Source organism: Ambystoma mexicanum, chromosome 3p (assembly GCF_040938575.1).
Source record: "Ambystoma mexicanum isolate Mex_15411 chromosome 3p, UKY_AmexF1_1, whole genome shotgun sequence".
Taxonomy (NCBI): domain Eukaryota; kingdom Metazoa; phylum Chordata; class Amphibia; order Caudata; family Ambystomatidae; genus Ambystoma; species Ambystoma mexicanum.
In genome coordinates, this window is record NC_090925.1 from 314,458,996 (window position 1) to 314,472,077 (window position 13,082).

Here is a 13,082-nt window from a genome sequence, read left to right on the forward strand (position 1 = left end):
TCTTTTGTTACTTGAATTTTAAAAACCATGTAGAAGATGAACCGCACTGAATGCTGACTTGTTGGTTATGGAACTGGAAGCCGTATAATAGGTTGATGTGAGTGAGCAGGAGGGGGGGGGGGCTGCACAGAGCAGACGGTGCTGGGGGTAGGCCCTCCTGGTAGGTTTGCATTGTACTTTCACCTGCACACTCCCGCAGCCTCTCGTTGGCGTCCCCCAGTCGCTTCTCTGGGAGGCGTTAATGAGCCGAATGCTCCCACCCTCGTGCAGGTCAGGTTCCTCACCTGGGGACATGTCACAGCTGCTTCTTTGTGCTGTGAAACCCTGCAAAGCAATGAGGCTCTCAATGGCTTCGAGATCGTGCCCGCACCTGAAGGAAGTCTTTGGGGGTGTACCTCGGCTGTGGCGCTTTATGTTAAGACCTGCCAGACTGTCTGTCTGTCTACTCATAACACTCGTCTCTCTATAACAGGTTCTCGGCTGGGCCTGGCGAAATGGCTGACACCTTTTACGCTGGGGGCCGGAGAAGACCCTTCCTATTCAAAGCCAGGTCTTCGGGAGGCAACCCAGGAAAGGAAGCGGCTGGGCCCCCTCGACGCGAGCCTCTTGCTTTGGGTAAGAAATAACCACCACTTGTCAAGCTGATAAATCAAGGGTGGCAAAGCCAGCACACCCTGCTTTGTGTTTAGAGTGGAACAGAAACGTTGGCTGCTTTTGGTTTGTGTGTAAGATGCTAACTCTGTGGAGCATGCAGAAAAGTGGGGACTACATCGGCGCCTTATGGTCCTTATTTAGAGGCGATGTCTTTTTATACATACATCACAATATGAACAATGTTCAATTATTGCAAACTTCCCATAAAATGTGCTATTAGCTTTTTCAGAAGCAAGAGAACAGAACGCATTGCCACCCCCCCCTCTCTCCCATAAGAGCAGACTGTGTTGTTTTTATTCATTAGATTCCTTTTTAGTTTGGGCTATTAAGTGGCGCCACCTATAAGCCGAAACGACATTAGAGCCCAGATAGGGAGAAATGGCATATGAGGAGGGACACACAGCGTGTAGGTGTTGTTTGGTTATTTGCTTATCCATTGACTGCCCATGGCCATTCACACCCAGTTCTTGCCCTTCCCTGCACAAAACCTATTTCCCCCCCCGGAACTCGTTGAACTCGCTTTAATCAAGCCTCACCATCAAACATTGCACTCGACGTGCCTGTCAGTGTTTTTTCAAAGCATTCTTCTGAGAGGTAATGACTTCGTTGTGGTTGCAGACCCTGTACTGGTGTAATAAAAATGTTCTAACCAGGTCTGCCTTCAGCCACTCGATTTATAAGTCCTGGTAAACACAAGCATTGACAAAGGTAATGGTTTTGGCATGTGTATACGTTTTAGCCATATGCCAGACACTGCTATTAGATGCCCAGGTACTCGCACCACTTTTGCATCTTCCATCATCAACGGCCAGTTGATACCACTACGGCAGTGCCTGGCAAGGGCATTTCCCTTGCCTACATAAAAACAGTTGGCATTACCAATGCTTGTTAAAGCCTGCATTTTAAACCATTGGACAGAAATACACTACTAAAGGGTCTTCGCTCTCACCAAATACCTGATGTTCGTATTAATCTGCACCCTCGTTTAACTTTCCCCTTTTCACTCTCTTTGACTTCAATCTGGATATCCCAGGCAGGCTCACAATAAGCCACTCCACACAAGAGGCGGAACTGTATAACATGAAGTACATCTGGCATAGTCAGAGCCCCCTTCTTTAATTGTTGTATTTATAGAATGTCGCTAGCTTCAGAGACACATCTTTGTTTACACAAACTTAAATAGCTGATGCTGACTTTTTACAGCAAAATGTGTTTTTTTTGTTTGTGGTTTATAGCATCAGTGGGAATGTGATGGGTTGAATGAGCATTGATTGAAAAGCCTGTCCTTTCGAAAATCAATGACTTACAAAGCAGGCACTAACGGAGAGTGGGTAGAAATATGTTAACCTGCCTTTTATATAAGAGCATTGTTGGATTGAGTGATCTACCACATGGTGAAGGTGTACGAATGGGAACATGTAACAGGGGCAGGCAAGGAAAGACATAACTATATTTTTAACATTCAGATCCGGAGGCTAGTATATATACAAATGTGTGCTGATGGCAAAATGCGAGACACATAGTTTAGTTGGATAGTTAGGATAAGAGGGAGTGTTGAATGGCTCTTTTCGCCAATCGCTACCAGGTGGAGTTTGAGCCTCGCTTTGAAGAGTACAGGGTTGTCGGGTGTTATGGGACGAGCAGCAGAGAGTTCAAGTAAGGGTACAGTTAAGTGAGGTGGTGGGGGCAAGACCATGACTGGATTTATAGATGAGTAGCAGGAATCTGAATCGACTTTGCATGGTTAGCCATGCAATGTGGTGATGGTAGGAGTGGGAGAGGGTTAAAAAGGGTGTGTGTTGCAAAGTTGAGGGGCTCACAAGAGCAGTGGGGTGAAACCAGAACTAAGCTTACATAGTAATCCAGTTTGCTGAGCACGAGCGTATAGATGAGAGTTTTTGTTTAGTGTGAGAGTTCTGAGCATGATGTAGAGCCTGGCTGTGGTGAAGTGGTATTATGAACTCGAAAAGTTTCAAATGGCTATGAAAGAGAAACCCAAAGGTTGTGAGCTATGGGTTAGGAGGTAGGGGAGGAAAGCTATGGGTAGAGGGGTTGGTGTGGCAGGGAGAAATATTACTTCTGCCTTTCAAGAGTTGAGCATGAGTCAATATAGAGCCATCCAGTTGCGAATCAGTTAGGCAGTTGGTTATGCGTTCAGAGATTGCTGGGCTGAGGTAGGGGGAAGGAGAAGCGATCTAGTGTTACCTCTCAGAGGTGATGGGTACAGCCAAAGAAGAACATTTAGTTTGCTAAGGCATATAGGGTGAAGAGGAGTGGGCCTAGGACTGATCCTTGACGAGCACCAATGGGGAGGGGTGATGAGGAGGAGGTGCTGGAGCCCCACGAGTTGGAGAAGAAGGGGCAGGTGTTCCTGGCTCAAAGGAGGGAAAGAGTTTAAAGGTGAACCAGTGTTTAAGGAAGCAGAACGTTCTAGAAGGATGGGAATGGGGGAGAGGTGAGAGTGGTGGGCAGTGATGAGAGAATTGGTGAAGTGGAGGAGAGCAATCTTGATGGAGTGTTTGTGCCAGAATCCAAATTGGAGGGGGTCAGCAAAGGAGTGTACCTCAAGATAGTTGACTATGTGGTTGAAGGCAACCCTGTTGAGGATTTTAGAGTAGTGGGTGAGGAGGCACAGGTCTGTAAAATGAGGGGCTGTTTAGGTTAGCACTTGTATTCTTCAGGAAAGGTTTTACTGTGGTTGTTTCATGAGCGGCTTGGGGGCGGGCGGGTTGAGAGGGGGCGGGCGGGTTGAGAGGGAGAGAGCGAGCGAGGGAGGGAGAAAGGGAGAGATGGGAGGAGGATGTGAAGGGTCAGAAATGAGAGGCGTACACAAAATTGTAAAATTTTCATTATTAGACATCTTTATTAAAACAAAAGGGTTGAATAAATACCTCCCTGTCTCTATCCTAAAGAGACTTTCCCTATCTAGGAAATCTAAGCTAAAGATCAGTCTGTGTCTTGTCGTCAACATTTTATAAACAGTCCTTTTGTCCAAAACATACTAATCTGACCCTCGCACTGAAAATGAAAATGACTGACTTATATTTAGCAAAAAGTGCTCATAATTCGAGTAAGTAGACAAATTCAACAAAAATTGCATTTTCCAAGGAGAAATCCAAAAGTGTCTTTTCCAAACAGTTCCTTAAGGATGGCAAAAGTGTCTTTTCCAAACAGTTTCTTTGGTACTCTATACCTGGCTCAGGACGTTTCTGTGCAAGCGATATATCCCACACCATTTAGCTCTTTCTGGGTTCACAAATAAAAGTGGTTTTATTCACAATGAGCTGTTCCACATAGCGTTCTCTTCAACCTGTTTGATATATTAGCGGACCACCTGATGAGCTTTTTGGGCCTTTGCTTGTATTCTTCCACCAGGTATTTGGATTTAAACAGGAAAGGATCTTTATTCAATTTCACAACTTCCACTTACCTGCTTTCTTGTATATTTGTTTTGCCATGTGTTTTTCAAAAGTACACACTTTTCTTTCTATAACTTTAGTGGACTTCCTGGTGTATTCCCCTGCCAGGAATCCTTTAGCAGGTTCATCAGATTCCCAGATATGCTCTCCTGCCAGGTATCTCCCCACAATTGTAACATGCTTATTCAACTTCAACTTGCCTGGTGTTCTCATTGCCAGGGCTTCCTATCATCTGGTTCTAAGATCCCCTGGTATACTGCCCTGCCAGGTATCTTGCCACAATGTCTCATTCTTTCCCATATTTCAAATGGATTGCCTGGTATACTCCCCTGCCAGGAATCCCTGTCTGTGGTCTTGCAGATCCCCTGTATGCATCTCTGCCAGGTATCTTTTCCCCAAAGGCTCACTGCTTGGTGAGCTTCTTTCACCAGGACTTCTTTCACCAGGACTTCTTTCAGTGTTCTTACTGTCTCTCAGTTTAGGACTGTCTATACTTGTTTGGCTTGAGGTACTACCTGTTCCACCTTTCCCCACATTGATATCTCATACACAGAGACTTGCTCAAGTTCTGTCTTTTAACTTATTCATTAACATTCGTCTACTTATGGTAACACTTGCTCCATCTTTCCCCATATTGACATCTCATACACAAGGAGTTGTGCAAATTTTGTCTTTGTATTTCACTTAGTCGGTATTCAAAACAAGCTCTTAATTGCTCACATGCCTGCCGGTACACCCCGGTGTCCCCAACATCTCTGGGCAGACTTACCAGTGTTTGGTAGCATTCCCGGCCCGTGGCACGTTGCTGTGGTGAAGCTTTCACTCTGCAACAGCGTTTCCCCCTCTGCAGACCTTCTCTCAGTTACCACTGCTGCTTGACACGACCGCGTCTCCAGTAGCTTTGCTGCCGTCTCTCCAGCGGTTCTCACACAATTCTTGCTGTGTCTCCTGTGGCCTAGATGCCACGCCAGTAGGTAATGCTTACGAGCGGCAGCTTGGAGGCACCTATCTTCTCCAGCACGGTCCGTTCATGTTGCCTTCTCCCTTGGTTCTGCTTTCGGCTTCTCCTGTTCTGCTTCTCTCTTCTCTGACTCATGCTTGAATGAGTATGCCATTTTAAAATGTCCCACACACTCGGGCCTCATTGTGACAACTAGTCTGCATGTTCTACTTGGTGTTTACTTCCACCCACATTAACTCCTTCTTCCCCGTCTCAGTACTTGAGGCTTTATGAGAGTTGGAGTACATAGGATTTCTGGGACCTTTAAAGTAATATTGTTTTGCATTTTTGTTTGGAACAAATACATTTGAGACAGGAGATGTTGGGTGTGTGTTATGTGGATATGAGGTATGAATGATATTCTATCTAAAGTGTTCTGCAGGAAGGGGTTTTGGGGTTTTACAACAGGAGGGATGTGTACAGTGACAACACACCATCAAGAATTTAGGAATTATGAGGTATTTTTCCTCAGAAAGGGAAGAATAATGCGTCTCTCCTGATGGGGTCACCACCTCCCCCCGACACATAATGCTCCCTCATAATACCACCCCAAGGGTCAGGATCAGGTAGCGGATGCTGACCCTGGCAATGTGGCAGGAGATATTTGAGGGGGAATTGGTGATCACTCCACAGGATTTATCACAAGGAGGAGGAAGGGGGGCGAGAGAAAGAAGGGTGAACATGGTGTCCCGTATTTTGGTGATCTGTAGCAACTTATTCAAGGACGACACTTGAGCCTCATGTACAGTTTCACATAGATGTATTCTTCTTCTTCTTAGTTATAGGTTAGATTTCATATATAGGAGAGGACCCGCCAGACGCATTATCACACTCCGCTCCCAGGTACCAACAGACTCTTTCAGAACTCTCAGCCTACACTCAGCAGGCAACATACTCAACATTCCACTGTGTTCCATGCAGCTTTGATGTACGTTCCAAGTGCACACAGTAACAGGGTACAACAAATCCCTTTTTCCCATATATTCACACACAGACAACCAGAGCAGACATACCAAGGGTAGGATGCAGCAGAGACATATAGTCACTGAAGGGAAGGTGAACAACTCTGGCAGCTCACAAGGGAGGGGGAAAAACTGGAGTAGAGGGTGGCCTACAGGGAATAGCTCATGGCATGGGCTCGTTTTTTGGTAGGGGAAAATGAGAGCTAAACCACTCATCAATAAATGTGAGGTGGAGAACAAGTCTAGCTTTCCCTAAGCCAGTGGGTGCCGGGTAAAGTCGGTAAGGGTGCACTAGGTAAACCTAGTGAATAAAGAAGGCTGTGCTGTGACCTACATAATTGCTGAACAGCATTGTGCATCCACACTCCAGGCTATCCTTGCTCCTAATGCCATGCAACGGGCACACAACGTGAACTCTAGCACCGCACTCTATTGTATGCGTCTCACTTTCTCAAACCAGCTGTACAGTATTCTACTCCTAAAGTGGCTACTGGAAGTTAATTCTGGTCTGTGATAAGATAGTTCACACTATGTAATCATCCCTACATTTGAAGCAGTTTGGAGTTTAGACAAATAGCTCAATCTGATGGTTTAACCTCTGGACAATCACTCAGCTACAGTTGAATGAACATCGCTCTTAAATTAATAAGATCCCTCAATATCAGAAATAGCAGGTAACAGTGTGCACACTCTTTCTTTGAGTGAGGGTATTGGCTGATGTGTCCACACCTGTCTAGCTAGAATTTTGGCGACAGACTTGGTATTGTAGATGTGGTGATATCACTGTCACTTTTCTAAGTCTCAGTCAACAGTATGCCACCTGATACTTTCACAGGTATTCTCTGTGAAGTCGAAGTTTCCAGAGAAAAATGCTTAACAAGGGGGAGGAGGGGTTGTTCCGTTTGAAATGTCAAGAGATGCACATAGTTTTACTATGCAAACAAAGGGGGGTCTGGGAATCTCTCTACCAGCACGAACACAGCCCAATGACCTGTTCTTGGGTGAATAACCCCTGGGAGAGACTCTACCAAGTCTTTAGCTCACTGTCCTTTTCACAGAGAAGAAATTTCCCCGCATATCAGCCTTTGTCCTGCCCAGGGGCAGTCCAGCGCCGAAATGCTAGGCAATTCTCCTCTGAACAAGAGTACCATCAGTAACCCCATACACGTGTTTCAGCCTTGTTGGGCATCATCAGTGAGGTGAAACTGTTTCCTCTCTAGGAACAGTGAGCAAGGGGTCCACGTCTGGATTGCCCTGTTAACTTAGGGTGAAACCCAAAGTTAATGTATGCAAACAAAGGGGGGTCTGGGAATCTCTCTACCAGCACGAACACAGCCCAATGACCTGTTCTTGGGTGAATAACCCCTGGGAGAGACTCTACCAAGTCTTTAGCTCACTGTCCTTTTCACAGAGAAGAAATTTCCCCGCATATCAGCCTTTGTCCTGCCCAGGGGCAGTCCAGCGCCGAAATGCTAGGCAATTCTCCTCTGAACAAGAGTACCATCAGTAACCCCATACACGTGTTTCAGCCTTGTTGGGCATCATCAGTGAGGTGAAACTGTTGCCTCTCTAGGAACAGTGAGCAAGGGGTCCACGTCTGGATTGCCCTGTTAACTTAGGGTGAAACCCAAAGTTAATGTATGCAAACAAAGGGGGGTCTGGGAATCTCTCTACCAGCACGAACACAGCCCAATGACCTGTTCTTGGGTGAATAACCCCTGGGAGAGACTCTACCAAGTCTTTAGCTCACTGTCCTTTTCACAGAGAAGAAATTTCCCCGCATATCAGCCTTTGTCCTGCCCAGGGGCAGTCCAGCGCCGAAATGCTAGGCAATTCTCCTCTGAACAAGAGTACCATCAGTAACCCCATACACGTGTTTCAGCCTTGTTGGGCATCATCAGTGAGGTGAAACTGTTGCCTCTCTAGGAACAGTGAGCAAGGGGTCCACGTCTGGATTGCCCTGTTAACTTAGGGTGAAACCCAAAGTTAATGTATGCAAACAAAGGGGGGTCTGGGAATCTCTCTACCAGCACGAACACAGCCCAATGACCTGTTCTTGGGTGAATAACCCCTGGGAGAGACTCTACCAAGTCTTTAGCTCACTGGCTGATATGCGGGGAAATTTCTTCTCTGTGAAAAGGACAGTGAGCTAAAGACTTGGTAGAGTCTCCCCCAGGGGTTATTCACCCAAGAACAGGTCATTGGGCTGTGTTCGTGCTGGTAGAGAGATTCCCAGACCCCCCTTTGTTTGCATACATTAACTTTGGGTTTCACTCTAAGTTAACAGGGCAATCCAGACGTGGACCCCTTGCTCACTGTTCTTAGAGAGGCAACAGTTTCACCTCACTGATGATGCCCAACAAGGCTGAAACATGTGTATGGGGTTACTGATGGTACTCTTGTTCAGAGGAGAATTGCCTAGCATTTCGGCGCTGGACTGCCCCTGGGCAGGACAAAGGCTGATATGCGGGGAAATTTCTTCTCTGTGAAAAGGACAGTGAGCTAAAGACTTGGTAGAGTCTCCCCCAGGGGTTATTCACCCAAGAACAGGTCATTGGGCTGTGTTCGTGCTGGTAGAGAGATTCCCAGACCCCCCTTTGTTTGCATACATTAACTTTGGGTTTCACTCTAAGTTAACAGGGCAATCCAGACGTGGACCCCTTGCTCACTGTTCTTAGAGAGGCAACAGTTTCACCTCACTGATGATGCCCAACAAGGCTGAAACATGTGTATGGGGTTACTGATGGTACTCTTGTTCAGAGGAGAATTGCCTAGCATTTCGGCGCTGGACTGCCCCTGGGCAGGACAAAGGCTGATATGCGGGGAAATTTCTTCTCTGTGAAAAGGACAGTGAGCTAAAGACTTGGTAGAGTCTCCCCCAGGGGTTATTCACCCAAGAACAGGTCATTGGGCTGTGTTCGTGCTGGTAGAGAGATTCCCAGACCCCCCTTTGTTTGCATACATTAACTTTGGGTTTCACTCTAAGTTAACAGGGCAATCCAGACGTGGACCCCTTGCTCACTGTTCTTAGAGAGGCAACAGTTTCACCTCACTGATGATGCCCAACAAGGCTGAAACATGTGTATGGGGTTACTGATGGTACTCTTGTTCAGAGGAGAATTGCCTAGCATTTCGGCGCTGGACTGCCCCTGGGCAGGACAAAGGCTGATATGCGGGGAAATTTCTTCTCTGTGAAAAGGACAGTGAGCTAAAGACTTGGTAGAGTCTCCCCCAGGGGTTATTCACCCAAGAACAGGTCATTGGGCTGTGTTCGTGCTGGTAGAGAGATTCCCAGACCCCCCTTTGTTTGCATACATTAACTTTGGGTTTCACTCTAAGTTAACAGGGCAATCCAGACGTGGACCCCTTGCTCACTGTTCTTAGAGAGGCAACAGTTTCACCTCACTGATGATGCCCAACAAGGCTGAAACATGTGTATGGGGTTACTGATGGTACTCTTGTTCAGAGGAGAATTGCCTAGCATTTCGGCGCTGGACTGCCCCTGGGCAGGACAAAGGCTGATATGCGGGGAAATTTCTTCTCTGTGAAAAGGACAGTGAGCTAAAGACTTGGTAGAGTCTCCCCCAGGGGTTATTCACCCAAGAACAAGTCATTGGGCTGTGTTCGTGCTGGTAGAGAGATTCCCAGACCCCCCTTTGTTTGCATAGTTTTACTATGAGTAGAATACTGTACAAAGCAAAAACCCATAATTGTTTCACACTCCTGCCTGACAAGAAGAAAACAGCTACTTGTGCTCCAAGCATCTTCTACTGCAGACAATGCCGGCACACTCTCTGTTCTGGAGACCACAATGGAAGGCTGGTTCCTGCACTGCACACACCGTGACTGATAGAATGTAACATGTCCTGATAAGACCTCAGTCTTTGGCATGTTGGATCTTCTGGGGCATTGTCAGCATGTCCTATGAAACCTAAGGGAATGCCGGGACGAAAAGCCAGCTGCAGTGCTTGTGAGCCCCTTGGCATCTGCGTTGTGACTGCTGAATGTGTCTGGGTGTGCAGAGGGAACAAACCGAGACATTTTCCGAATAGGCGGGAGGAGCAGTGCCCATGAACCTATTAAGGGGTGTTTCCCACCTAGCCCGTCACTACACACTGCGCTTCACCTTGTGCTATAATTGGCTTGTGCGTGGCACCACTTCACAATTCTAGTGCAGTTGTCCCCTCACTTTCCAGGCACATAATAATATGTGGGGCAGTGCCCATTAAAAGGATACACAACATCTGGTGGGGGCTTTGCTGCACCAGCTACACCACCCTGTGCCTGCACTGCGAAGAAACCTCTGGCCCTGCAAGGAGACGTAGATCAGCTGCACCAGATGGATAATCTTTTTCTCTTGTACCTGCACAGCGAGCTATGCCTATATAGCTCCTCTGATGCCTCTGGTGTGGGGTAGTGAGTAGTTTAGCTTCGAGGGGATTGTGTCCTCTGACGTATTCCACATCTATGACAGTAATCACCACAGCTGTGCTGCTTCGGAAATGTTTTCGGCGTCCTGCGTCGATTACGTCGATATACTGTCCCTCGATGGCCTCCATCGAGCTCCGACGTCACTGGGTCTTCTAAGCACTCTAAGAAGCGCCATCACCGGTCGCCTTCCCCGTCCGAGGACTCCGCCAGACGCTAGGTGGCTTGTCCCAACAAGCATTCATCACCAGCGGAATGGGACGCATTTCGCAAGGAAATGATGGTGATTTTTGAATTGCAGGCCACCGTTCCGTCCGCGCCTTCGAGAGAAGCCGGCAAGGAACGCGCTAGGGTCACCACTCGCACGCCTTCAGGCTCGCGCGGTCGGCGCGATCATCGGGAGCCGTCGAGGTCCCGATCGGACAACGTTGATCGCCATAGCCGTGCCAGGTCCCGGTCTTCGACTCCCTCAAGACCGTTGGAACCTGTGAGGCCTTCTAAGAAGGCATCAACGCCATCAGCGTCATGTCAGTCGAGGGACTCTCTCGAGGCTCTGAAGAAGCCGTTGACGCCATCGGCGCCAAGGCCGTCGAAGGACATGCTCGGGGCTCCGGCCTCGAAGCCGTAGTCAAAGTCGTCGGCGCCTCGCTCGACGTCTATTCCATCAACGCCCTTGACGCCTTTTGAAGAGGCTTTACCGTAGGTGCAACAGAGGGCCGTGGAACCTCTGAGGAAGGCCCTGAGTAAATCAGTGAGGCCTGTGTTTGATCCTTTTTCTGTACCTTCAACCAGGGATTTATTCCAGCCTTTGGATTACATCTCAGAGGTGGAAGAAGAGTCAGATGAGGAGGGGCTTGTACCTCCTGAGGTTCCTGATGACCTGTTATCGGGTCCTAGCCAGATGGAAGACCTGCGTCAATCCTTGCATGACGCCAGTGGTCTGGACACCTCCCCGGAGGTTGAGTTTGGCAGACCGGAGCCTGGTACACACGCCGAGTCTTCGTACTGGTGTCTCATGTCGAGGGTGACGGAGTACTTGGGGTGGTATGCCCCACCTGTGGATTTTCTGCAGGTTGACCTGATAGATATATTGGACCAGGGTCCACCCACTGACCCGGTGCTGTTGTTTCATATGGCCTTACAGAGAAGGGTGGCGGCGGCTTGGACTGCTCCGGAGAGTCACCCGGCAGTGAATAAGTCACTACTGAAAAAATACCGTCCAGCCAGTGGCAACCCCAGGTACTTGTCTATGCACCCTACTCCGGAGAGTTTGGTGGTGCAGGCGGCTAGGGCCCCAGCTAAGCAGGCTGCGTACCCTACCATCCCTCCAGATAGGGACGACAAGCTCATCTGGGGGTATGGCTTTAAAGTCAGCCAACTCCTTTTGTGCCTTGCCAAGATTCAATCATACTCTGTGGAATTGTGCATCTTTGGCAGCTGAACATATTCCCGAAGGGGATGAATGGGATGGTTTTATTGCCCTCGTGCAGGATGGCAAGGATGCCATGTGTGAATCCGTTCAGTCGGGTCTGGACGTGGTAGACTGTGTCGGGGTTTGCTCCTGATGTACAGTCCCGGCTTCTCAACATGCCCTTTGATGGTGACCATCATTTTGGCAGCAAGGCTGACGAGAGCCTTGAGAGGTTGCAGACCTCCAAAATTGCAGCAAAGTCATTGAGCGCTGCAGTGCGCCAACCTCCGCCTTTTTGTCCTAGGGGACAGCAATGCAGGGGAGGTTCCTTTCGATATTACTATTCCTTTGGTAGATCGAGGGAAGCTGCCAGTCAAAGGGGCCAACGTAGGAGTACCAGAGGTGGAAAGCAAGGTACTCGAGGTGCCAAAGCAGCTCGGGCAGTTGCCTCTTTGCCCTCAGGCACTGCCGTAGCCGCTTCCGCTCAGTCATGAGGCCATGTCCCATGGTTTGTCGGTTGGGGGAAGGCTGGCGCAGCAACTTGTAGAATGGCGTGCCATTACCTTGGAGCTGAGGGCTGTCAGGTTAGCCCTGAAGGCTTTTCTGCCGTCTGTGCAGGGGAAGAGTGTCCTGATTATGACAGACAATACAGTGGCCATGCACTACCTAACCAAAAAAAGGGGGGGCAGGGTCTCTCCCACTGTGCAGAGAGGCGATGCAACTCTGGTTCTGTGCCATCCAGCAGGAAATTTCGATCTCCGCAGTTCATCTGGCCGGAGACGAAAACGCGACGGGGGACGCTCTGAGCAGGCAGAGCACGATCTCTCACGAGTGGGAGCTGGCTCAGGAAGTTCTTTTGGAGATCTTCGCCCTTTGGGGGACCCCACAAGTGGATCTCTTCGCCACCAGTGTCAACCGGAAGTGCGAAAGATTCTGCTCGCAGGAATTTCCTCCATGTTAGGGAGGATTCTCTGTTTAGGCTGAATTTCCTAACCTAGTGAGTCCCCCAGCAGCTTTGCTGGATTTTTTGGGTTTATTTTTTTCTCCTGCCAAGAGTGAGACTCTTTTACCCTCACTCTTGGACATGATTTGAGTGTGTTTCTTTGAATCTAGAAGTGTTTAATGGGCTATGGGGTCTTTTAAACCATAGGGATTCATGTGTTTTTATGATGTGTGTTACACAGCACCCTCAGTGCAGTGACACAGGG

The 13,082-nt window shown here is 48.4% G+C and overlaps 1 protein-coding gene across 2 annotated transcripts in view; it reads left to right on the forward strand.

The window, feature by feature from the left end:
* ZNF512B (zinc finger protein 512B) overlaps positions 1-13,082 on the forward strand; it is a 1,156,964-nt gene that overhangs the window by 277,077 nt on the left and 866,805 nt on the right. For both annotated transcript variants that reach the window (XM_069650846.1, XM_069650847.1), the window contains exon 3: positions 473-615. In XM_069650846.1, the coding sequence (XP_069506947.1) occupies positions 495-615 (121 nt within the window). In that variant the 5' untranslated portion in view covers positions 473-494. The remainder of the gene's footprint in view (positions 1-472; positions 616-13,082) is intronic.